This window comes from Podarcis cretensis (genome assembly GCF_951804945.1).
Source record: "Podarcis cretensis genome assembly, chromosome: 2".
NCBI lineage: Eukaryota > Metazoa > Chordata > Lepidosauria > Squamata > Lacertidae > Podarcis > Podarcis cretensis.
Window position 1 is genome coordinate 67310069 of NC_137171.1, and position 24833 is coordinate 67334901.

Genomic DNA, 24833 nt, shown 5'->3' on the forward strand with positions numbered 1-24833 from the left:
GGTCTGTGCTGTAACTGGGTGAGGGGTATTCATGGCTCCTTTGTAATTATTTGTTTCATACAGTGAATTTCCCACACATTTGAGCAGTGTTAAGTCCCTTTTCAACAACAACCAAACCTTCAACTTGAATGGGGAAGTAGAAATCCAAGAACTTTGCAGATATAATAGCTGCCATCAGAGGAATTGCTTCCTGCAGCTACAGCTTTGCCCTGCCCCATTCATGGTTTTTATTTCCCCCACCCAAGCAGGCAACAAATCACTGGTTTGGAGCCGAGATGGCTCAGTCGAAGTGAGAATGTAAGAGCTCTAAAGGATAGAAGGGCCCTAATACCTAGTGGCCAGAAAATCATGGGACTGCAATGCATGAACATTGTTACATAGCTGGATTCTGTTGCATAAGTAAAACCTTATCACGCAGATATGCAACCAATCATGAGAGTCTCTTTTTAAGAATTACTTGTAATCACAATTTCTTACCTTATGTGGCTGTTTTGCTCCAGCTTTACACAAGCACTGGCTAAGGGCAGCTTTAAGTGGGAATTTTCATTTTCCAGAGCCATTTTTCTGCATTGGTGTTTCAAGACATAGCACTCCATTCCATGCATTATCGTCACATAAAGCCTTGTCAGAACTTGTCATAAAGTGACACATAAAATGGCCATGTTTGATACAGACACCAGTGTTTGCCCAGTACAGGTCAGGCTGAACTTCCCTTGTTGGTTTTCTTGCTGGAATAGCAGTTCATGGCTCTTGTTCCTTTGGCCAATGGGTGGGGTCAGAAGGATTACAAAATTGTTTGTGAATGGGAGTAATGAGGGAGGAGTTTCTTCCTGGAAGCTGCCCTCCTCTTCCGTGGAAGGTCCCTCCTGCCCACTTGAGAAAAAAAAGAATATTCCTGATGCTCATCAGTCTAGTTAGTGAAAAAGTAAAGGAAACACATTTGAACGCTTTTGCATTCCCCCTTCTTTTCCTAAGTGTCAAGAGTATCATATTCTTACCAATTTGACAGCTGAAAATTTATAGCCCAGTTGAATGCCAATTGAGCCCTAAGTCAGTCGTCTAAGTGGGTTTGGTGGAACTTATTCCCAGGCAAACAGGCGCAAGATTGCAACCATAATAGCTATTGGAATACAAATTAAAATGAGAGAAGAAAAATTGCCTTCCAAAGTAATTTGTAACTAAAAAACAGCAATTTGAGCACATTCCAAATCAAAGCTTTTATTAGATTTCATATTATACCTACACACACCTCAATCTGTGTTTCACTGCTTACAGAATTTCAACTTGCTACTGTGGATAGAAAGTGGGTTTCACTTTTGGGAAAGTAAGATGCAGCTTTGGAGTGAGAACCCAAGAGCCTAGTACACAAGCTATTTCAGGGAAGCGTGACACAACCAGGTGGCTTCTATTGGAAGGTTGAAGAAGCTGAAAGGACTATTGCTTTTCCAAATGTTGTTGGGGATCAAATGCAAGTCAAACTTTCTTTAAAACCTCCTCAGACATTTTGTAAATTCCAGAAATAAGCTATAATATTAAACATAGCCAAGAAGCAGCCTAGTACAGACTTGCAAGTGAACCTGCTACAAAGTAGTGCATGGTGGCAAGGTCCTTTTGACAGTTCTAGCCACCCAGCAGCGCTATTTTCCAGGATACTTCATTCCATTGCACCTCCCTCTGATCCCTATTCAAGCAGTCACCATTCTGTGACCAATGAACAGGTTAAATCCTCATTAAGCAATTTTTTTGTTCCCCAACCCCCCTTTTAAAGTTTTTCTTAACAAACAAAAAATCTTCTCCTGCAAACATTGAGACCCTTCCATGCCTGCTAATGTTTAGATGGCGCTGTTTGGGCTACATAAGGATCTAGACTCAGAGCGTGAGTCCACTATAGCAGTGGTTTCAACCAGTGTGCCGTGGCCCCCTGGGGTGCCTTGGTCAGGGGTGCAGTGGGCAACACTGGCCTCTGTCCCTCTTTCCTTCCCTCCCTCCTCTGATGCCCTCTTGTGTCTCTGCTTCCAAAAGGCTTGCACAGTTGTTTTATTGCTGCAGCCCCAACTATAAGCTCTGCAGGCAAATGTTGCCTCTGGAAGGCACCTCTCTTTGGGGTGGGGGCAGCTCAGAGACCAGGGACAGCAGCAGCTACCCGGAGGACTCCCAAGGAGAGGAGAAGAGGCTGAGGGATCTCTCCACAAGGGAGGGTGTTCAAAAAAGGGTGAGAGGTCGCAGGCAAGGGGCAACATAACTGGGCTCCTGAGCCCCTCAGCGTGATGCAGAAAGAAGGTAGTTGGTCAAAGGAGCGATGGACTCAAAAAGATTGAAAACCTCTGCACTATAGGATGACGGTTGCTGCACTGAATACCTAGGTATGATAAAGTGTCCTGGAATACACATCTCTGGAAACCCGAGACCTGGGAGAATATAAATGGTTTCAAGCGCTGGTTACATTTATTGTTGATATCACCTTGAGTGCAGGATGCCTGCTTACATTATGCAAAAACTTCATTGATAAATCCCTCCTGCCCTCCTCCTCTCCACCAGAAGTGTCAAGCTCTTCTTTGCTGATGGATCGAGATGAAACAGATGCTGCCATAAATACTCTTGTTTAGTGGTTTCAGATGCAGTTTCTGTTTTGTAGAACACACTGAGTGCTCAGGTTATCAGCAAGCGTGCACCTGTGCTGTTTATGCCTTTGCTAGGTCCTAGGGTTCTGCGATGGCATAGTAAATTCATTCCGAAGGACAGCCTTACAAAAAGACCCAAGCATAATGCTTAAGTTGCATACAACATGATCATCTATTTTGAGTGGAAACTTTAAATCTGAAACATACAAAGTACCTGATGAATGTGGGCCCTGTTGCCTTCTTCGTACAATCTTTTTTATTTTTTTACCTGCAAGTAAACATGACATCCCAATGTGAGCCTGTAAGACTGCCAAGCCTCTGTAGGTTGCTTTGCAACTATCTGCCATTTCTTTTTCCTCTGAGCAATTGTTTATTTTGGGGCAATTTGTGAGATCTGCACACCAAGGTGAATACTCTTGATACTACCATCCATGGTGGTTGATTGAACTTAACACGATTATGTAGAGAAGCAAGCTTCGGGAGTATCCACTTTTATGGCTGTCCCTTTTCTTGAAAGTTTGACAATACATTTTTCACAAGCAAACACAAGTTACCGTATGCCCTAGTACTTTGTGGCCAGGTTTAAGAGGCACAGGTTTTCAATGTTTTTTATGCCTGCTTTGAATGTGTCACTGTTACTGCCTGGACCCCTTTGGAAAGCAATAGGATTCAACCCCAATGCAGAACTACTACCGAAATACTTGAAGAGTTTCACAACATTTCCTAAAGAAGTAAATCTAGTCCAACTTGCTTTCTGAAGCATTATTTTAAAGCCTGAAGAGGCACATCCCAGCCTTTCATTGTATTGTATTGAGAATACATTATTGGACTTTGGTGCCTTGACATCATAACAGTAGAATAACGTTTTTAAAAACAGGTTTGACAACTTCTCCGTTCCCCCCGAAAACCAGTTTGCTCCCACCTCCTGCAGTTTTGTAGGTTCATTTTTATTTTATTTTTACTTTTTTTTTGCTTCTCAACATCTGTCACAAGACAAACTTATGAAGACAATTCCCACAAAAAGTTCAAGGGTTTCAAAACTGGAGCTGAAGAGAAGGCGATCTGTCCCGCACAGCCAGTAAAGCTTGTCTTGATTACTTTGATGTAACAACACTTGAAAGCTCTATTCTTTGAAACTAATTTAAACACATTGAATTGTTGAAAGATTAAAAACCGCAGTCAGCTAATTACACTCACTCTCATCTCTTATTCAGCAAATGAATCACTTTTCATTACCACTTAGCTGAAGTACATGAATTTCTGCCTAATTAGAAATGTTGTAGATGGAGCATTAGCAAGGCTGGAGTGGGTCAAGATATCTGCGCTGCTTCATTTTTAATTCCTAACAGTAGAGTCAGATAGGGAAGGCGGGAGATAAAAAGTCATTAAACAATTTTAAATTATTTATAAAAATTACTTTACCCAAATTATAATTATTTCTCTCCCCCCGCCAACTGCTCTCATGAAATGTCAAATGGAATGAAAGGAGAAGCAGCCCCAACATTGTTTTTAATGAACACTTTAATGTTATGTATAACAGAACATTATGAATACAATGGAAATAAAGTTTTATCAATTTAATAATAATAAAAAATATCCAACATAAGAAAGGGGAGCCAATAAAGTTTCATACCTAGAATATAGTACTCATTCTTAGTAGCAGCCCTGGCTCTGTGAATATAAACTGAACCTCTGCATCCCAGACTAAAAATCATGATCTGTGTTTGAACCTAAATGCAGAATCATAGCAGGAAAAGAAAAAGCCTTTAATTTATTCTTTCATTTCCTTTATTTTCATTAATTCATAAAATCTGACTGCTACAGGTTTCCTTTAATAATAATAATAATAATCTATATATTTATTCATTTATATATATTTATTTAATCCCTTTCTATTGGATTCCGCAATTGCTAAGGCCATATTTACATAAAACAAGTGAAGTCACCAAATGTATAAAATTTAGAATCCAATGCTGTTGGATTAACAAAAAGTTTAGAGGTGTTCTTTCTTAATTTAAAGATGCTGTTTCTCTTTTTTTGTGTTGCAAGAAAAAAAAAATCTTGCATTTTGACTGTCAGTGATGTAAACAGTGACCCTAAAGACCCCAAGGGAGGCTGCCACTTTTCACTGGAGTATGGCTGCAGAAAAACCACCCCAACCAAAACCCAACCATATATATATATACTCTAGAGTTTTCTGAAAGGAAACCATACAGCAGTCTGAATGAAGTTTCTACCAGTTCTGCATTGCGTATTAAAGCAGAAAGAGGTAGGAAAACCCCACCCGTCCCACCCTATTCATCAGCAAATTGCTTAAAGAGGTCTATAATAAAAATTTGGATAGTATAGCAGTGTTGCTGGAAGAGTAGCAAAAGTATATATACATTCCAGGTCCCTTTGAATTAGCCATAATCACATATGTAAGCCATTTTTTTTTGGACAAAAATATATATATATTCTTATAAAAAATTGATCAGCATACTTTGACTTCAAATTTGACTCAGTGGTAGGAAAAGGAACGGATCCAATTATGATAAATAGATTCCAGGAGGGAAAAAAAGAAATCAAGTATAAAATTAGATTCACACAGATATACCCAGCCCCCAAATTCCAGAGTTTCCACAAGTTTCAAAGTTAAAACTGGTTCTGCCATCTAAGAAAGGCTTTTAATTCTCTTGTTAAAAAACAAGGCCTAGTGATTGCAATATCAACCATATCACTCGGTGGAGGACGTTTTCTTCACCAAAACTTGAACAAAAGTAGGTTGGGAGTTTACAAAATGACCTTTGGGTTCTTTAGATGGGCTCCTTTAAAGTAAGCAATAAAAGAAAAAGAGAAAGCATTTGATCAGCATTTTCAACCCTTATCCCAGCTTTATTTGTGCAGCTAAAATCCTTCATTCAATCTGATTGGTTTACAATCTTTATTTGCTAAAATTTGCAAAATTTGCAAAGGCATCTTGCTTAGGTTGCACAGTTCCGGGAGTCATGGAGGATGCCACAGCTATATTAGTAATGCCCATGCCCGACAAACCCATTCCAGAAGTTGGCATTGCCATGTTCACATTCATTCCCATCATGCCCTGGTTCATCATAGGTGTGCCTCCCATGGAGGCCATCCCGATCGTGCCAGTCATCACAGTGGGCATTCCCATTCCCACGGGAACAGGCCCGCCCATCAATGGGTTTGCAGGAGGTCGAGCAGGCATCATGCTGGGTGGTGAGTTGAGGCTCATGGTTGCAAAATTCTGAGACATCACATTCATCGGTTGTTGCATATCTGCGGGGCAAAAATGAAGTTTTAAATGTTAAGGTGATTTTTTATGATATTTCTATTATTCAAAGAAAATGCAAGTATATTCCCACCCCACCCTTATTTAACATATTGGCTGTATATTAAAAACAAAGCTGATCCTTAAAGGCATCATCCAACATATTTCTATATGCCTGACAACTGAAGTCCAGCACAAATCCTAGTTGTCATAGTTCCCCTTCCTCCAATTCTCTTCTTTCTCCATGGCCAAACCATGCTTTGTCTAGATACACACTTATTTATTATGCTCAGGGATCCACAAATATAGTGTATTCCCTCTACATTAGATATTTTAAAGCACAACTTTGCTAGTACCTGGCTCAGAAACTGGGGAAAGGGAGAAGGAAATGAAAATTCTGTTGAACAAGAATCCCCTTTCACTGCTTGGGGGCTGACACTTCAAGAGTTTGGGAGGAGACACCACAAAAAGTTTTTAAAGGCTACACTATATCATTAGATCAGGGTGAGGAAAATTCAAAGCACAAGCAAGCCGATATAGTTTGTGATCCATCAAGTTGAAAATGGTTGGCCCACCAGCCACATGCTCTCTGGGATCACAAAAACAAAAGGCAGAACCCAAAGAATGGCTGGTCAATCAAAAGTTGTGCATACTCAAGCAAGAGAGTTTTTAAACGGTAGAAGGCTACGAATTTACAGATAATATACTTTGGTCAAGAAAAAGGGAGAATTTATAGGTTCTGAGGAAGTCTAGTGTTCTGGGTTTTTTAACACCCACCCACCCACATTTTGATCAAGAATATATTGTGAAGAGTGACCTCATTGAAATACATGCACAGCAAGAACTGTATTACTTACTTTGTTGCTGAATCATTGTGTTGAGTGATGGTTGCTGGGGCTTGGAAGGCTGCATACCAGGAACTAAATTGTCCAAACTGATATTTACACTTGGGTCTGACCAAGTGGATGGCAGGGTTTTGCCTACATTTTTGGGGACTATCTCTGTGCCCATATTATAAAGTGGATTAGGCTTCTGTATCATTGGGTTAACACCGTGCAAAGGCTAGAAGCATTAAAGAAAGAAAAAAAGAGATCTTTAGAGTTATGCTACGAATTGCCAACACAGTATTTTACAGCTATAATTTATCAGAGAGAGGAGTTCATCCAGTCTTCATAAAGAGAAACAGATGGACATTTATGTTCTCCTAAGAGAACTGAAGAAAGTTGAAGTTCATGCTCATAAAATTCTCAAGAGCATCTCTTTAAGTACTTTACCTATCATCTGGTAGTCTTCTGGAACTGTGCCAAGAGTGGTAATTCAGAAGTGCCTTGCTCCCCCCCTTACCTAAAAATACTTTCTCTGAACCATCCTTCTATTTTAGATGCTTTGGAAAATTAGTTTTCTTCTTCTTACATTTACAGTATATTCCTCCTTTCTTCCATCATGGAACCCACACAAGTAATTTCCATGAGGTCTTGCACTGACCAGACCCTGACTTGCTTAATTTCAGTAGGTTAGTGGCCTCATGTGACTTCAGACCATACCTGATCAACTAGTTGCTAAGTTTCCCAAGTCCAAAGACTTGTTTTCAATAGTCAACTACTCTCAAACTGGGTAAAACTATATGTGAGCCAGTTTGTCAGAAACAGGTGGCACTCCCCACCCTCATCCCCCTTGCTACAATCAAAGTGTCACAAGTTTGAAGTCTTCCTTATGTTCTAAACTCTTAGATTGCTTTAGATGTTTCCTCTCTCAATTTACTTAAATCTTGAAGAGGGGCCAGTGAAGCAAAAAGGGAAGAAAACACTTTCAGAGCTACAGAAAAGATGCTTTAAGTTAAGTGTGTGTCAAAACTATCTGTTGAGTAAACAGTAGTCAAGGGACTGCCGAACAGCACCATACCTGTGACCTTGACATAGGTAGATTGATGCTGACAGTGCTGGAACCCATCATAGATAAATTCATGCTTTGGGAAGAGGTCATGGTGGCTTGGGAGGTACCCATCAAATCAAAGAGGTCAGAAGGATTTGAAGCAGCTGGAGGCTGGCCAAGGCTCTGCTGAGCAGAGCCACCAAAGAGCTCAACAGCTGGCTGAGCAGAGCCACCAAAGAGCTCTCCAGCTGAAGCAGCAGGGCTTGGAGAGGTTTGGTTGAAGGCACTCCAGTCGCCAAACTCTCCATTCCCACTTGCAGTTGTACCTGGGGAGGGAAAAGAAAGGTAAGAGTCTTTATGAAAAGCACAGAGCAAATGCCACATTCCATGAAGTGAAACAAATGAGAGCCGATGTATGTCCATCCAGATTAACATCTGCAGGTAGGATCTCCATCTGGACATTACTCTCCCTCATGAATATTCCAACAATTTTAACAGGATAGCAAAAGGGGGGGGGGCATAAGAATGAAACAGCCACAGCAGTGCTAAAGTATGGCTGGTTATGTGCCACCTGTGGAGTCCACATGAGTGGGACATAGATATCCTAACAGGCAAATCTGCAGGATCCACTTTCAACACATAAGAATGTGGCAGGAATAAGAGATACCTGAAACATAGCAGAAGTTCAGTATCTAAATTGCCAGTAGCTCAAAATTGGGAGCCTTAAGCAAAGCTGCAAACATTAACTCATTGATGTTTTGAATCAATCACTGTGAACAAGGCTGGTCTCACAGTCGCAAGAAGTCATAAAAACAGCAATTTGTTCAAACTCATCTGATTACATATACATTACTTGCTGTATAGAGTTATTAAACTGGTACAGCTAAGTGGGATACCAATAAAATAATGGGCTTTCAAATTCAGTTGCCTCAGGGTGTTTATCTCACCTCTGTTGTGCTTGTTAACAGCATTGTGTAGTATTTATTTAGCGCTCTATGGGAGCTTTGATAAATATGCATTCCAAGCTCACACATGCTCTCAAATCTTTGTACAGCATGTGCATAGAGAGCTGCAAGACATTTAGTTCTTTTAACGGCAGTCTGCCTGTCTTTACATATTTTAAAAATACACATTTTACTGGAATAAACTTGTGAGTGAAGCTCCAAGGTGTAAAGATCATGAGGAAATAGATGTTAGGTTTTTAAAGCGAATGAGCCTTTGGTATGATTATCAATTGCTAGCTACTGATGAGTATTTCAGTTTTGAAGTGCAACAGTTACGTAGATCTTACTTTTGTAGCCTGATGCACAGACAAAGGCACACAGGGGCACACATGCCAGCACTGGTTTTCACACAGTTGAACAACTTGCAATTTACATTTAACTGTTAGGCCTCATCAGTGCAGGCAGAAAAGAAAGCATTCAAAATTTTAAATCAATGTTCACCTGACAGGTCTGAGAGAGGAGAGACCCTGCTGATTTCAGAATAATCTGGTCTGTGCAGCCAGCTAGGAATTAGTGATCTACAAACCTGCCTATTACTTAGAATCTAACTCACCTAATCTTAAAAAGGTTGCAATAATTTACATTTCATGTCAATAATTCATAATAGTACCTGTTCGCCTGGGTATAAAACCCTTGTTTTAATTAATTTCTCCTCCACAGGTGGATTAAAATTTAAGTAAGGAAGGGCAGGGAGGGAAAAGTACATCCATCACTTATCTGTGCACTACAATCCACTTTAACGCAAGTGCTAGGCTAGAATTCATTAGCTTGGGGCCACAATGAAACATTCTGCTTTGATCTCCCTTACAAAAGGGACTTTATAGGGAATATTTCAATTAGTACTACCTATTAAAAATTTAAGCACACTTACAAGTATTCCTGATGGATAAGTAAATGCTGATTCTCCAGTTACGGGATGATCATATCCAAACACAAATAAAGGAAAGGGGGAGAAGACAGAGGCATTTGATGCCACTCTTTGGGGAGCTTTACCAAAGATGATTAATCAACAAAAGATTTCTGGGGGGGCTTTACTGCTCAAGAATGATTAATCATTGCTGGCTGCTTGCATAAAGGTGATTGGTGGATATTAATCATATTAACACTGATAAAGGAGTATTATCAAGCTTAGACTGCATTATTAGCATAATAGGATTTGAGCACCACAAACCTAAATTTTCAATAACCTGTAAAATCAAGGCAGAACATTATTAAAGCTTAAAGTATTTAAGGGCACAGTTCTCAAGTCAAATCCTATCCCTCAATACAATGCATTTTATTACTGATGGCTGCAAGAAACACCACACCTTCTTCTATGCAATATGCTTTGTGGTGGAACAATTGTTTCAGCTACTGCTTGGTTCAAAACTCTTTGAACAATCCTAGCTCTGTTGACCAGCTATCTTAATTCACATTAATTCATTGGGTCTTTTAAAAAGTAATTTGGGTAACAGCAATTATTATAGCAGTGTGGCAAGAATACAACAAAAGACAGTATTTTAGGGCCAATCATAACATTTGTATAAGCTTGCTCACCCCTACAAGGGGCTCTTACTGTGAAGTTTTCATGTTTTTTCTCCCCAGTGGACAATTTTTAGTTTGTGTGGAACTTAAATAAATCAGTACACACAAATTAACAGTCCCCTCCCTGGACATGTAGCAATCCTGCCTTATGCACAGCATCTATTGTCGAATTCTAAATGTTTCTTGGGTAAATTCTAGCCTTCTTCCAAGAGAGTACTTTAATATAAAGTGTGGACTTGTAGAATACAATTCTTAAGAGGCTTATTGCAGATTACATAAAAGGTTACCATTACAGGCGAAAGGGGATGGAGTACACAACATACGATACTATAGCAATAGCTACTACTCAGTATTAATTGGAATTCATTCTTGGTACCTGTGAAAATCATCCCAGCCCAGTATTTCAGTTAGCTTCAATTAATGTTAAAGGTGTTTGTGAGGGGAGACAAAGTAATGATCATTACTGCTGTATTAATCCATTTAAATTCATTTTGGTGCTTGTAAAAATCATTCCAGAGCAATTATTTCATTTGTGTGGGTGCGCATCCTCTCTACTGGGGGTGTGCATATGTATGCTGTTCATCCCCCTCCTTCACCTGGGTGGATTTTGTAAGTGTGTGTGTCCAAGTGCACATGATCTATGCAATTCTCAAAGGTGTAGCAAACCTTTGATGTGGCCCTTGAGCTGGAAAAAGTAAGACACCCCTGGGCGAAGGGTCAAAGGAAAAGCTCATTCCCCAAAGAATTAATCCCTCTGCCCCGAATAGGGAATAAGTCATAATAAAATGAAACTGCATCACAATACAAAGCGGCAGAATCTAGCACCTTTAAAATGAGAACTAGACATAGAATTTAATCTATTCTGGAAGAGAAGACACTTTCAAGTAGCAAGAGACCAAAATTTGAGAGGTCAGCTTTCTGTTCCACTCCCTTGGCACTGTACCTTGTGATGGGGGGCAGCTTGCTGAGGCAGAGGCAGCGGCAGCAGAGCTAAAGTCCGCAAACCCTCCGAAGGGGTCAGTGGCTCCACCTACAACCAATCAAAGGACTTGTTGTAAATTAGTGAACACAGCCCCACTCCAGTAGCAGTTCACATCAAATATTAAATTTTATATTTAAATAGCTTGTACGTGGAGTCAAGATATACAGTTCTGGGAAATGGTGCAATCCATCAAGCGTATTGAAGCTCAAGTACTTAAGGGCACAGTTCTCAAGTCAAATTCTGTCCCTCAATACAAGATATTTTACCAATGATGGCTGTTATACAAGGATGGTTGTCATGGTACAAAAACTGAAATATGTGGAAATCCTGCAAACCGGGCTGCAGGAAGAAAACCTGGGTGTGTATGCAATCGTACTCTTGTGCTTTCCTTTGACTAGTTTGTGGGGAGTTTCCACCCTCAGTTTTTCCACTATTCTGGCATGCACAAGCATGGAAGAGAGCACCACAAATGATCATGCGTTAAATGAAGATTGATTCAGAAGGGTGATAGTCCAATGAAAACAAAATGTCACAAGGCATATACATGGCTGAAGTCTTTCTTTCCTTCTTTTTTGTACACAAACAAACCTGTCAAATCGAATTATGCCTGCTTTTATGGTTCAGTTATATTCCACCACATGTACATCAAGGCAAGTGGGCTATATTCGACTTCGTAATTTCAGTAATAATTTACCAAGGTTGCATGGAACGCAAAACTGGTGAAGAACCAGTGTAGGCTTGGAAGAAATATCACACAGTAAAGATTAATGCAATTCTAACTCAGGTACTAGATATAAGAAACAGAACAAGTCTTTTATTGGAGAAATGCCTTTGTTTGCTTATTATGCTGCATAGAATGAAAAATTTAAAAAGGCCTCCTTACATGTTAAATCTTGTGAGACTGAAAGCAGGAATGACTTGCACAGGGTTTCAGATTCAAGGTTTTAATGCATAAAACCTGCACTGGTATTCATTTTTTAATAAGTTTGCTTTCTTTTCAGAATAAGAACATTGAAAGTCCCAGTTGTAGATACTAATGATTTATTTACTACAAAATATAGTATTTTTACTATTCTTTCCTACACATTTTTTATCAAAATAGTAAAGATTAGCCTCTGCACTGGTCATTGTTCTGTACATCTCCTTATGTCAAGTTTGAGGGCCAAACTAAATAGGATGATTGCCACAGGTGGGGATTTCTGAGCAGGAATGGGAATGCTGTACACAAGGTGGGCTTCATTTAATCAGAAATGCTACAGTTCCTCCCAAGCTATTAGCCCTAAAAGGAAAGCCCCCATTCAAATTTTTAAAATTGTGGACATTAATTGGCCCTCTGAGAGAAATACATACAAAAAATAGGCACTTTCCGCAGATATATATATTTTCTGTGAAGGAAAATGTTTGGGTGAAGCAACTCTCTGCCACCATATCTTTAATAAAGGGCTTTAGGCTTCTAGTTGACAGTTTCCTCCTCTGAAAGTACCGAAAAAGTGATGGCCTTAGCTGTTGCCGTTTGTCCTTAAAAGATTTCACCTCTGAGCAGTCACACCCTTCCAAGGAGTACCAGCAGCTCAATTATTCTGCTTTTAGTGTTTGCGTACATTATATGGGTTACATCACAGCTGCTTAGCCTGCAGTGCTTAGAAACTAGCCAGGTGGGATTGTAACATCTGTGTTGCACTCAAACACCACCAGGGACAGCTTCCAACATCTGGTGCCATTTCTGAATTGTCTTATCGCTGCAAGACATTCTGCTCCATCTGCTGCTCTCAACTCGGTTAATTAAACTAGAACCATCGCCTTTTTAATAAATGGCTGGCAGTAATAAAAGGAACAATTCCCTTTCTAATACATGTGTACTTGTATTTCTTTTTAATGCTATTTTATTTTAGTCAATTATTAGGAAGTCATACTTCATTTTCTGATAGGAGCATCTCCCTTCAGAATGTACATGGATATGCTATCAAATAGGAGATTTTAACAACTGCAGTAACAAGACCCTCCTAAAGTCTTATAATAGGTGAATTATGTTGTAGAGCATATCCAAAAGACAGACAGATTGGGCATTTACCAGTATAGATCTTAAATCATTATGGGAAACTGTGATGGAGTTTTATGCAAAGATAAGCATCACTTTTATCTAAGCAGCTTGATGATGTACAATACATTTGCGCTATCCAGAAGATGGAAACAAACAGTATTTACATAGCATTGCATGGCATATGCAACCACATGCACATGTCTTGTCCGTAAACACTAGCATACTTAAATGATTACAAATTTCAAGACCATGGTTATTTGAACTAGCAGTGCTAATTTAGACAATACAGGTAAATGATACCAAACAGTCAATTTAAAAGTAACAACCGTATGGCAAATGCTTGAGCCAGTTAAAAATCAGGTGAAATCTTTTGGGATTAATCTGCTTCTGCACATATTTTGGTGGTCCCATGCTCTATCTAGTTGCTTCCTCAGAAAACACAGAACGCTTACTCAAAGCTAACAGCAAGTCTATGAAGATGGTTACTTAGGATGCAGTGCCAGCACAGCCACCTGGTGTTGATAGTCGTGCAACAGGGTGAGCTAACAACTACCATTTCCATATGAAGCACTGCACAAATCTGTTTCATTTTCATTTTCTATCCTCTATTAAATGATAGAGATTTGTATTAGGCATTGCTCAATGTATTTACCCCCCTTCTTGGGGGGAAAAATGCTTCCCAGTGTCTTGGTGTGGACTAGTTGTTTGGGAGGCACCTCCACAAAAACATGAGATTTCCATGCCCCTATCTTTACAAAAGAGATCAATGCCTATTGTGGCCCCTTTTGCTATTTTGTGCGTGCCACAAGCTAATGGAGCCATGCTCTTTACAGCAAGCAGCACACAGGTTAGGGAAAGTGACCTCCTTAGGAAGGACAGTGCTAATCTTCACAACATCATTAGCTAGCCTCAAAGACTCCCAAGTGAGAGCTGTCGTTATAAATTAACTCCTTCCATCTGTCTCCTTAGGGCAGCAGAAGATGCTATTTGTGGTGGCCAGCTGGTAATGTGTCTCATCTCTAGGACATCTTCTAAATGCTGATGTGGAAAGAGCGGGTAAGCTTAACTTCCACTAAAGGAGTGAAAACAGAATAATCGGCAGTCAAATGGCAAATCCAGAAAAGTTTTCTCAAAAGAAAGATGAGCATGTTCTGTTCTCACAGCAACAGTCTATAAGATCAGGGTTTTTCCAGATAGGGATTTAAATTAATAGTTGAGCACTCCTTCAAATTATGAGATACTGGCTGTGGCTGAGATCTAAAGAGCTCCATACACAACTGGAAAACTGCTTGAGGGTGGGGGCATTTTCAAGTCATACTGAATCCTACCCCATAAATCCTTTGGCTTTCAGGAGATACTTTTTAGGAAGTCGTAAGGGAGTGCAATAAAAACAGGAACTTGAAAACCCCAACCTATTTGCCTCTTGGGATTCTTAATCTGTTTAAGTTGTTGCATCAACTTTAGATTTGTGGAGAACAAGGGGAATATCAACATTATTTATAATAGATGATCTACCTGTAGATAACTGGAATGAGAGTTGAACATTTTATTATATCCAGACATGTTTCAAGTGTTGTAAGAAATGCTCCTCTCTCTGTATTTATTTGTAAGACCAAATATACCGTATTTTTCCTTCTATAACACGCAGATTTTTTTCTCCTAAAAAGGAAGGGGAAATGTCTGTGCGTGTTATTGAGCGGATGTGTGGTCCCTGGAGCCAATTGGTGCGAGGGGAGGCAAAAAAAAGCAGGCAAAAATCAAATCGCGTCTCCTAGAAGGGAAACTTGAAAAGAGGAAGCGGCTGCTTTCCGGCATTCTGCCTCAGGGTCTTACTGCCCACCCATCTCTGTTTCCTTGCTGTGTTTGCTCAAACGGAATAAAGAGCAGGGAAAGCCCCTCCCCTCCAGGCAAGCAGAGGGGAAAGCTGAAAACATGCAGAAGGGAGAGAGAGAGAGAGAGCGCGCGCGAGCTGGCTGGCTTGGGTGGGTAGGTGAGGGAAAACTTTTGCCTTCCTTTCCTCCCTACCCCTCTCCTGCATTCTTAGCCAGCTGCTTCTCTGCACACCCCTCTCCTGCTCCTTGTCCCTTCTGTGTTTTTCCTTCCCTCCCCACTTAAAATGTGGTTTAAAAGCATGGATCCACATGGATCCTCAGGATCTTTGCAGTGGGTCAGCCCAAATTCACCATCAGATCACATAGCATGTCCATGGCTACAGCCTGCCCCCCAAAAATCACGCACCCACTATTGCCTGGGGCTGCAATGGTGCAAAAATGTGGTTAAAAAGCATGGATCCACATGGATCCTAAGGATCTTTGCATTGGGTCAGCCCAAATTCACCATCAGATCACATAGCATGTCCATGGCTACAGCCTGCCCCCCCAAAATCATGCACCCACTGTTGCCTGGGGCTGCAATGGTGCAAAAACGTGGTTAAAAAGCATGGATCTACATGGATCCTCAGGATCTTTGCATTGGGCCAGCCCAAATTCACCATCAGATCACATAACATGTCCATGGCTACAGCCTGCCCCCCAAAAACCACACACCCACTGTTGCCTGGGGCTGCAATGGTGCAAAAACGTGGTTAAAAAGCATGGATCTACATGGATCCTCAGGATCTTTGCATTCAGTCACCCCAAATTCACCATCAGATCACATAGCATGTCCATGGTTACAGCCTGCCCCCCAAAAATCACGCACCCACTGTTGCCTGGGGCTGCAATGGTGCAAAAACGTGGTTACAAAACATGGATCCACATGGATCCTCAGGATCTTTGCATTGGGTCAGCCCAAATTCACCATCAGAGCACATAGCATGTCCATGGCTACAGCCTGCCCCCCAAAAATCACGCACCCACTGTTGCCTGGGGCTGCAATGGTGCAAAAACGTGGTTACAAAACATGGATCCACATGGATCCTCAGGATCTTTGCATTGGGTCAGCCCAAATTCACCATCAGAGCACATAGCATGTCCATGGCTACAGCCTGCCCCCCAAAAATCACGCACCCACTGTTGCCTGGGGCTGCAATGGTGCAAAAACGTGGTTACAAAACATGGATCCACATGGATTCTCAGGATTTTTGCATTGGGTCACCCCAAATTCACCATCAGATCACATGTCTGTGGCCACAGCATGAAGCACAAAAATGATACATCCACTGTTTTATTCAGAATGTTTTTTCCCTTGTTTTCCTCCTCTAAAAACGATGTGCGTGTTATGGTCAGGTGCGTGTTATAGAGCGAAAAATACGGTATGTGTACACCTGCTGTTGTCAATATTATGAGGAGGACTGAACAATCTGCCCATTAACACTCCATTTACATATGAGGCTGTGCGAAAGGCCGGTAATACAGCATCAATGCAAACAAGATCAAATACAATGCTGAGCTGCATAGGAGCCACTCAAAATAAAGTGTTTCCCACACAGCTGCAGATGTGTCTAGAACCCTAACCCTAACTCATTGTGTGTTGTCTAGAACCCTAACCCTAACCCATCCTTTTCTTTAGCCACAGGGATGGCTCTGTGCCTATAAGATTAGCAGGACTTCAGTGAGTGCTTCAAATTAGTGGGAGCCCATGGTAGTAGAGAGGTATGGGTCATGTATGCAATGGCTCTTGCTACAAAGCTTAACAGAAACACACAGTTTCAGTGAACCATAAAGGAAAATTATTGTATTCCAAATATTCTATCACTGTAGAATATTCCATATGCCAAAAAAGAAGCAATATCTATCTACATTGTGTTATGATCAGGTTTTAAAGGGAACTATGAAACCAGATGGTAGAGAAAAACACAATTAAAGTTAAAAGTAGAATGTTTCTAAGAAGATTGAGATCAAGAACTTAAAAGATGTTGACACCATTCCTGCATGAAAACACAACTTAAGGAAAGTGGAGGGATTGAGCACTGTTTATGTATGTTAAAAACCCAGTAAAAAAATAATGGTAGACAAACTGAAGAGATATTTGCTGGGGAAAGAAATCTCAATGCCTAGTAACAAAGACCCAGCAAAGAGACTCCATTAGTTTCTATACAATTACCAGAAACCTTTATTGCCCTAGCCCAAGGCGATGGCCTCATCTAAAAAACAGTCTAGATATATGTATTTCTTAATATGGACAGCTTCCAGTCACGTTTGCTGCCATTTAAAATACATCTACTCACAAGAATTCAGAATCCAAAATCATACTAAATACAAGGATATAATGCCGACTGTCATTCTCCAGTATACTGACAGGAGAAGAATTCCTGTGCCTCTGCAAAGTTTTCAAGCTGCTGCTTGCATTCTCTAAGGAACCCTTCAAAAGCAGGGACTGGCAGGGGGCAAAAGGATAAAGCTTAATAGCTGTGGCCTAAAGTCCTGCTTATGAGAAGATCATTTCATGTTATTATCACTGTGTAATTAATATACACAGGACAAAATAATAATAAAATAATAGTAATCCTGTGGGCAAAAAAAATTGATTGCAACTGTTTGAAATGTTGCTTGGGTTTAATGCATAGTAGAAGTTCCAGATTTAGCCAATCATGTATACCCTTCTGCACCCAGAGAAGGATTCACACTAAGATGTTTGTGCAAGGCTCACCAAAGGTCACCAAAACGCCAGCTGTTTGTGGGTCATGGGACCTGTTTGCACAAGGTGCTTCAATTTTATTTAATCCCCCCTCCCCTTATTATCCCACACTGTTGCAGAGCACCCCCTGTCCCACTGGAGCATCTTTTTAGTGGATGCAGGGGGCTGCTTTTGGAAGAAGATGGCAGGAAAGTCTCCTTGCGGGAGCACTTCCATGGAACCAGCCCCATGTTGAAAATTTGTATAGGAGTAACAAATTCTGGCAGAATCATGACACTTCACAAAGCCCAAAAGTACAGCCACACCTTTTCAGAAGCTCGTGGCATTGTAAATGGGGGATGAAAAGGGGTGGGAAATAATCTTTCCACTAACAACGTTAATGCTGTGTGCTGAATCTGTTGAGAAATTCTTCCTTCAAGAGAAAGCACTGTTTCAGTTACATAGCTCTTAATCCTCTTCTTAATTTGCTCACAGGTAATGTGGATTATAAAACTGCAGCTATCAACATCTAGCCACCTAATATAAGATTGATGATTCTACAATCACGCCAGCAGAGCAGTGAAGATATGTAAATAGAACCATCTTAATATTTCATGCCAGCCAGAGACAATCTTCCTTACTTTGTCCTGATACGGCTATTCATTGGTTTTTTTAAATATACCAAACATGCACTCCATTATAGAAAGTAACATTTACTTTACTTAAGCCTCAGTTTCACTAGTCGCCTACATTGGAGTGAATGAATTGAACAGTTTTGAAGTGACCAAGAAACATAGTTATTTCTGAGGTCACCCAGGAGTCAATGGACAGGAAACAAAAATAAGAAGTAATAAGGTCACTTTTGCTGTACACATTAGATGTGACTTGTAAGTCAGCTACTCTCACCACTGCCTCTCTCTCCATGTGTAACACGAGAAGTGTTGAAATCTGACTGGATTACATGCTTTTAAAATTAATTATGAATAACATTGCATTTCAGCCACCAGAGTTCCTGACAAACTGACTTAGCTGTGAATCTTTCTAAGCTGCTATGGTTATTATTAATCTATACAATATGGTAATTTGCATGTGGTTCTATGAAAAGCAGCTCTACATTTAACTGACTGATACAGTTTCCCTTCGCTTCCTAATGCACACCTTTGATTTCAGCAGAATTTAAATGTACTAGACTCACAAGCTACAGCTACTGCTCAAACAGAACACAGAAATAAATTTTACCTGTTGGGACTGATTGATCAGTACCATCGAACAAAAGATCGACCAGGTCACCGGATGACTTGCTGCCAGGAACCTAAGGACAAGCACAATTGAACTGTTTTAAGAAATATGGTTATGAATATGCAAAGGTGTGTGTGTGTGTGTTTTAGGGCAACTGAATGAGGACTGTTTGTGGAAAGAAATTGGAAAACTGGAGTAACAGAGAGAAAAATAGATCTGTGTAGCATTTATGACAGCCTTCATCAAACACTGGTTGTTACTGGAAATCAACTTATATTAAGAGAATTACAAAACTGAAGAATATAAAGGAAGTTATTATTGTGCAACTTGATAACAAGGATTCTAAACTGTTACCTCCCATCTGACAATGTGAGGAGAGGTGCAAAAATATTTTTAGAAAATACAACCATTCCATATAACTATTAAACATAGCAAAGGCTGAACCATTTCTTAAAATATTTCCCACCTTTATAGTTTTGCTAACATGCCTTAAAATTTCATTTTGAGACATTCAAAATACTAGAAACATCACTTGGTCAATTATAAGCTGCCTAGAGTTTTAAAGCTTGATATCTTTCTGCTTATAACTAAATTTGTATAGCCTTCTTTGTGCTTTACAATACTTTTTAATCCTCTGGTTATTACTGCCTTACCTCTGGGATTATTCCAATTAAAATGAAAGGCTGATATTAGGAGTGTGATGTCTAAAGGCACCAAAGAAATTCAGAGTTGACTTTGAGATTTGAACTCAGCATCCCAAAATGAATATATTTAATTGGAAGTAACTTCTTCATTTCCTGAAGTAATTACTTCCAAGCAACTATGGTTAAAACAGCATCCCACCCCAAGTAGGCCCATCTTCTTTTTGGGGGGAAATTGGAATAAAGTGACTGTTATACCAAAGGTGGAAGGTATATTTTAGGTTCTGCTTCTTTGATAAAATTAGCAAAATGCTAGATACCAGAAAAGCATAATTTAAGAAATTTCTGTCACAAAGTAGAGGTAGTGTGATTTCTTCTTCTGCTACAAGGAAGGAAATGTATTTACCAACACAATCCATGCATTAAAAATCACAATATTATCTTGTTGCATTTGACTAAATCCTAGATTTTTGTACACATTCACAAAGGACGGCAATGGATGAAAAGTTGCTGTTCCTGGAGTACCATGTAATATTAATAGACCATAAACCTTGGCACAAAGACAAGTACATCTATGGTAAACTCTATGCACCTGGGGGTTTCTAGAAAACTTGCTCATTACAACATTAGCGATTATGTAGACACAGGGCTCACTTTAATTTGCTTTTAAGAAGTTCCCTCCAGTACACTTGCTGAAGCCTCTCACTCTTGGGTGGATGGGGAAAATAATTGGAAGCAAAAAAAAGTCCAGGGTAACAAGAGGGGAAGGATGCAATATCAAACTTAAGGTGGCAATCCAATACACACCTGCCTAGGAAATAGCAACCATTGAAAATAGCAGGCTTCCTTCTCAGCCAGCATGTTTAGGACTGCACTGTAAAAGCACCTGTGGATTTAATGAAGTCTGGGAGAACAAGATTTGTCCCATCTAAGCAGCAAGCATGTGCAGCAGATTCTCAACTTGGGGTGCAACTGAAACATGACACTTGGAGAAGGTGAACTTACCTATGCTGCAGTGCACCAACATCTTTTTGATCCTGGGCCCCCAGCCACTACACATGCAATAACTAGCACACAGGCACAATGTCTGCCCAGGCAAAAGACTTGAGGCATACAAACAGATCCAGTTTAAAGCACAACCTCTAGACATGTGCAACCCTACATGGTTAAGTTCTTCTTCCTTGCCCTATGCCAAATATAAATTGGTAGCAAAGTACATGTCTGGGTATGGGCTTAAAGGACAGGGCAGACCGAGAATTTAAAATTTCAGAATATAGTAATACAGTGGGCCAGCCACGTATGCAAGGGTTCAGTTCTGGAGGCCCTCCCGCAAAGGAAAAATTGCATAAAGTCAGGAACCCCCAGAGCCCCAACCCCTGAAATCACTCCTACCTCTCCAAAACAAACCTTGCTTACTGGGCTCTGAGAAGGTCGACATGCTCCCAGAGCTCTCATGCCTCTTTTCCAAAGCCTGATAAGCAAGGCAGGGGGCTTAAAAAATTCTGTTTATTTAAAACATTTGTACCCACACAGTTGCTTCCAACAGAACAAAATATAAATAAAAAAATCAACTACACAAATTAGATAGAACTTGCATTTCTAGATCACATATTTTTCATGCCTTTTTGTTCGAATGTTTAAGCTTTTCCTCTTTCTAAAGTGAAATTCTTATACAAAGTTCCTTGCCTTTTCTGAGGGCATCTTCAAATTAAGTTACTGAACAGAGATACTTTGGGCACACTAGATGCATACATTAACTGCACAATTTTGATATAAAGGATCTGCTTGCTGGTGGATCAGTGCACTACCATATGGTCTTTAATTTAGGGAATACTTAAAATTTGTACCATCTGATTATAGCTTCACTAAGTTTAACCACCAGAGCTGTCAAACTGCTGTTTTTACAATTGGGCTAATTTAAATAGTTACAGTGGAAAGGGAACACTATAGCTTTTCTTCATTGTTTCCTGACTTCCTTCCTAAGTAGCATCACTTTAAGCACAGACTCGGCAGTGCCAGAAAAGTAATATGCATCCTCTTTGCCTCCATCTTTGTGGGCAAGAAAAAAACCCACTGCATTACGGCAGAAGTAAAACATGCTTTCACATTATGGTCTTAGTGTACTTACCTCTGTAATATAGATACAATCTCTAGTATTCTAGCTTCCCTGAGGCTGACATGGGAGTTTTTAAAACTGCCCATCTGTTCACTTCATGTCTTCAATCTCCCTGCAATTTTGAGCTTGACAGATTCCATCAAACAATGACTTCTGATTCCCCTGGTCTTCAGACATGAAGTGATCCTTCCACTTCCTGAGAATGCTTGCAAAGGTGTGGCAACAGATTTTATCTCATTTCTCTACTTTATAACAAATAAAAACTGAACTGAAGAGGTGGAATGCTCAACCTGGATTACATTCAGTGTACATTATACTTCTATTATATACAGAGTTGTGTTTGATTACAACCTGGATTACAATACAAAATGGAAGTAACCCTAACACAGGCGTCCACAATTTTAGCCTGGCTAGGTTCTAGCTCCAGGCAAGCTTGGTGATGCTTGGTGGAGGTTTTGAGAGTGCCTTTGTCCAGCAGCAGCCAAGGAAGCCTCCACTTCTCTTTCCTGCTATGGAGGAGGAAAGGATGAGAGTAGGAAAGGATGACGAGAGGCTAAGCTACTCTTCCGCAAAGTTGGGAAGAAGGATGCTCACAGTACACAAAGCAAGCAAAAAATGCCAAATCCTGGACTGGTAGGTAATCACAGTGCTCCATCGTAGGTGGGTCCTTCCGGTAACAGATGATACAGCAGTTTCCCTGTCTGCTGAAGTCAGAAACCTAATGGAATGCCTAGGTCCCTCCGCCTTTACTCCTGAATAGGTGCCAGAAGCAAGGTGATTCTTCTGCTTCTGGAGAGGGGACATCTGGCCAGTGTGGTGTAATGGTTAAGAGCGATAGACTCGTAATCTGGGGAACCGGGTTCGCGTCTCTGCTCCTCCACATGCAGCTGCTGGGTGACCTTGGGCTAGTCACACTTCTCTGAAGTCTCTCAGCCCCACTCACCTCACAGAGTGTTTGTTGTGGGGAAGGAAGGGAAAGGAGAATGTTAGCCGCTTTGAGACTCCTTCGGGTAGTGATAAAGCGGGATATCAAATCCAAACTCCTCCTCCTCTTCTTCTTCTTCTTCTTGTCATGCTGATCATGCTTCCAGGATCACCTACAGGCAGCTACTATTTTAGGCACATCTGATATGTGTGCCCGACCACACGCACATTGCACTGAACCCGGAAGTGAACAAAAAGGTCCCAAAAGGGGGCGGGGCAGATGGGGCATCTACAGGCCTTTTCAAATATAATTTGAAATTAGCATGTTTAATTTCAATTAAACATGTGGTGCCTTGGAATGTAACCCCCACATAAATTGGGAGTTGCCTGTACAGGTAAACAAGTTCTACATGGAGCTTCCCTTGAGACTAAGAAGTTCCAAGTAGTGCTGAATGCTTATGTTGATAGCTGTTGAAAGGCCAAACATACTTTAACCTATTCTACAACAACCTGCCCTAGTTTCTTACCTTGAAGCCCTTCACAGCTTGGGATTCAAACACCCTGGAGACTGTCAAAACCCATATCAACCTAGGTGCTGCGTCATTCTTTGGTCTGAGCTTGTTCTATATGCCTAAATCACATGAGATGAGGAGCAACTGCTTAACCCAAATGCAGTTCCAGTGCTTTCAGTGAATTACTCCCTATGGCACACTTGAAGACTCCAGATTTATTACCTTTAATGAAAACAGTACTTGATTAGGAAAAATGCAAATTCAAAGGTACAGTTGTGCCCTCCTACCTTTGCTGTAGATTGCTGAGTGTAAGCATTCTGGTCTGGACTTCCTTTGTCCCCTGTGTAATGTGCAGCTGCTCCCAGGTCAATGGTTTTGGAAGGGTTTGCTGTGCGCTTGTGTCTGGTGGTGGTGGTCTCTGTGGCTTGTGTAATATGGATGTGTTTTGTGGTCACTGTCTCCTCCTCATCTTTGAATTCTCCTTTAGGCGATTTAGCTTTTCTAGATCTCTTTTCCTCATCGCTATCACTGTGAAGGGAGGAAACAACAAAAACCATATTATAGACCAAAAGGGGAACAAAAGAACTTGAAAAGGTAGCTAGCAAAGCTATCTTGTCATCAACATCTTTTAGAGGGAAATATTTAAGCAGAGATTTTCTAAACAAGCAAGTCTGTGGTAGGCAAAAGTGGGTGGAGCAATGGTGGTAATTCTTATCTTCATACAGAAGACTAGAATCCAGCTTGGCTCAAATAAGATATTTCTACTCATAGCCCATGTATAGGATCCACTCCAATTTCTCCATCCACTATCTAGGAAAGCAAAAGGCATTATTGCTGTTCAATGATACATTCCAGTCAGGCAAAAGCATTTCAGGAGTATATGGGGCAGGGATGGTGAGGGGGGATAACTCAGAGAGGGAGTATGGGCTGGGGAAGAAGGTATGGCTGGGGAGAAACATGGGTGGTGCTGAAGACTGTATTCAGTCCCTGAGCCAAAAGTTCCCCATTCCAGTTATAAAAGATGTTGTTTCAAGGTTTCCCAAGCCTACCACCCATTTTGTGACTGCTTTGGACTTTGCACCATTACTAGCCAAGCTTGCTTTCTCAATTAGAGAATTATGAAAAAAAAGTGCTCATTAAGCTTCACTACACAATATTACACTATAAATGCTACTTCTTCACTGAGATGGCAAAGACTTTGTTTGGATCATTGGGCCACACTCCCAATTCCCCACACTCCAACTGGAAAGGCTGATCAACTGAGATCAGCTGAAGCATTGCGCAAAAACAGTCTCTACCAATTGTATCTGGTGAGAAGCAAAACAAAATAAAAAAATTCCTTCCAGTAGCACCTTAAAGACCAACTAAGTTAGTTCTTGGTATGAGCTTTCGTGTGCATGCACACTTCTTCAGATACACACTATCTGTAACTGGTGAGAAGCCTCATTCTCTTTTGGACAATGACACAGTAAATATGTATGTCCTCATAATCATGGGACTCTACAATTACATATCCTTTGTGCAGCTAT

General features: G+C 40.5%; 1 protein-coding gene and 1 long non-coding RNA gene across 3 annotated transcripts in view; one reads left to right on the forward strand and one right to left on the reverse strand.

The window, feature by feature from the left end:
• Window positions 1–4124: 4124 nt before the first annotated feature.
• Window positions 4125–24833, reverse strand: part of CLINT1 (clathrin interactor 1) — a 69481-nt gene continuing 48772 nt past the window's right edge. The window contains exons 7-12 of the mRNA XM_079968238.1: window positions 23592–23832; window positions 19112–19184; window positions 11236–11322; window positions 7795–8090; window positions 6750–6954; window positions 4125–5900 (exon numbers count right to left, since the gene is read on the reverse strand). Of these exons, the coding sequence (XP_079824364.1) occupies window positions 5545–5900; window positions 6750–6954; window positions 7795–8090; window positions 11236–11322; window positions 19112–19184; window positions 23592–23832 (1258 nt within the window). The 3' untranslated portion in view covers window positions 4125–5544. The remainder of the gene's footprint in view (window positions 5901–6749; window positions 6955–7794; window positions 8091–11235; window positions 11323–19111; window positions 19185–23591; window positions 23833–24833) is intronic.
• Window positions 15347–19104, forward strand: LOC307211608. 2 transcript variants are annotated; one of them, XR_013836527.1, is made up of 3 exons: window positions 15347–15516; window positions 15685–15824; window positions 16147–19104. It is a non-coding gene; the product is annotated as an uncharacterized lncRNA (long non-coding RNA). The 2 variants fall into 2 exon arrangements; XR_013836528.1 differs by lacking the exon at window positions 16147–19104 and adding an exon at window positions 15993–16125.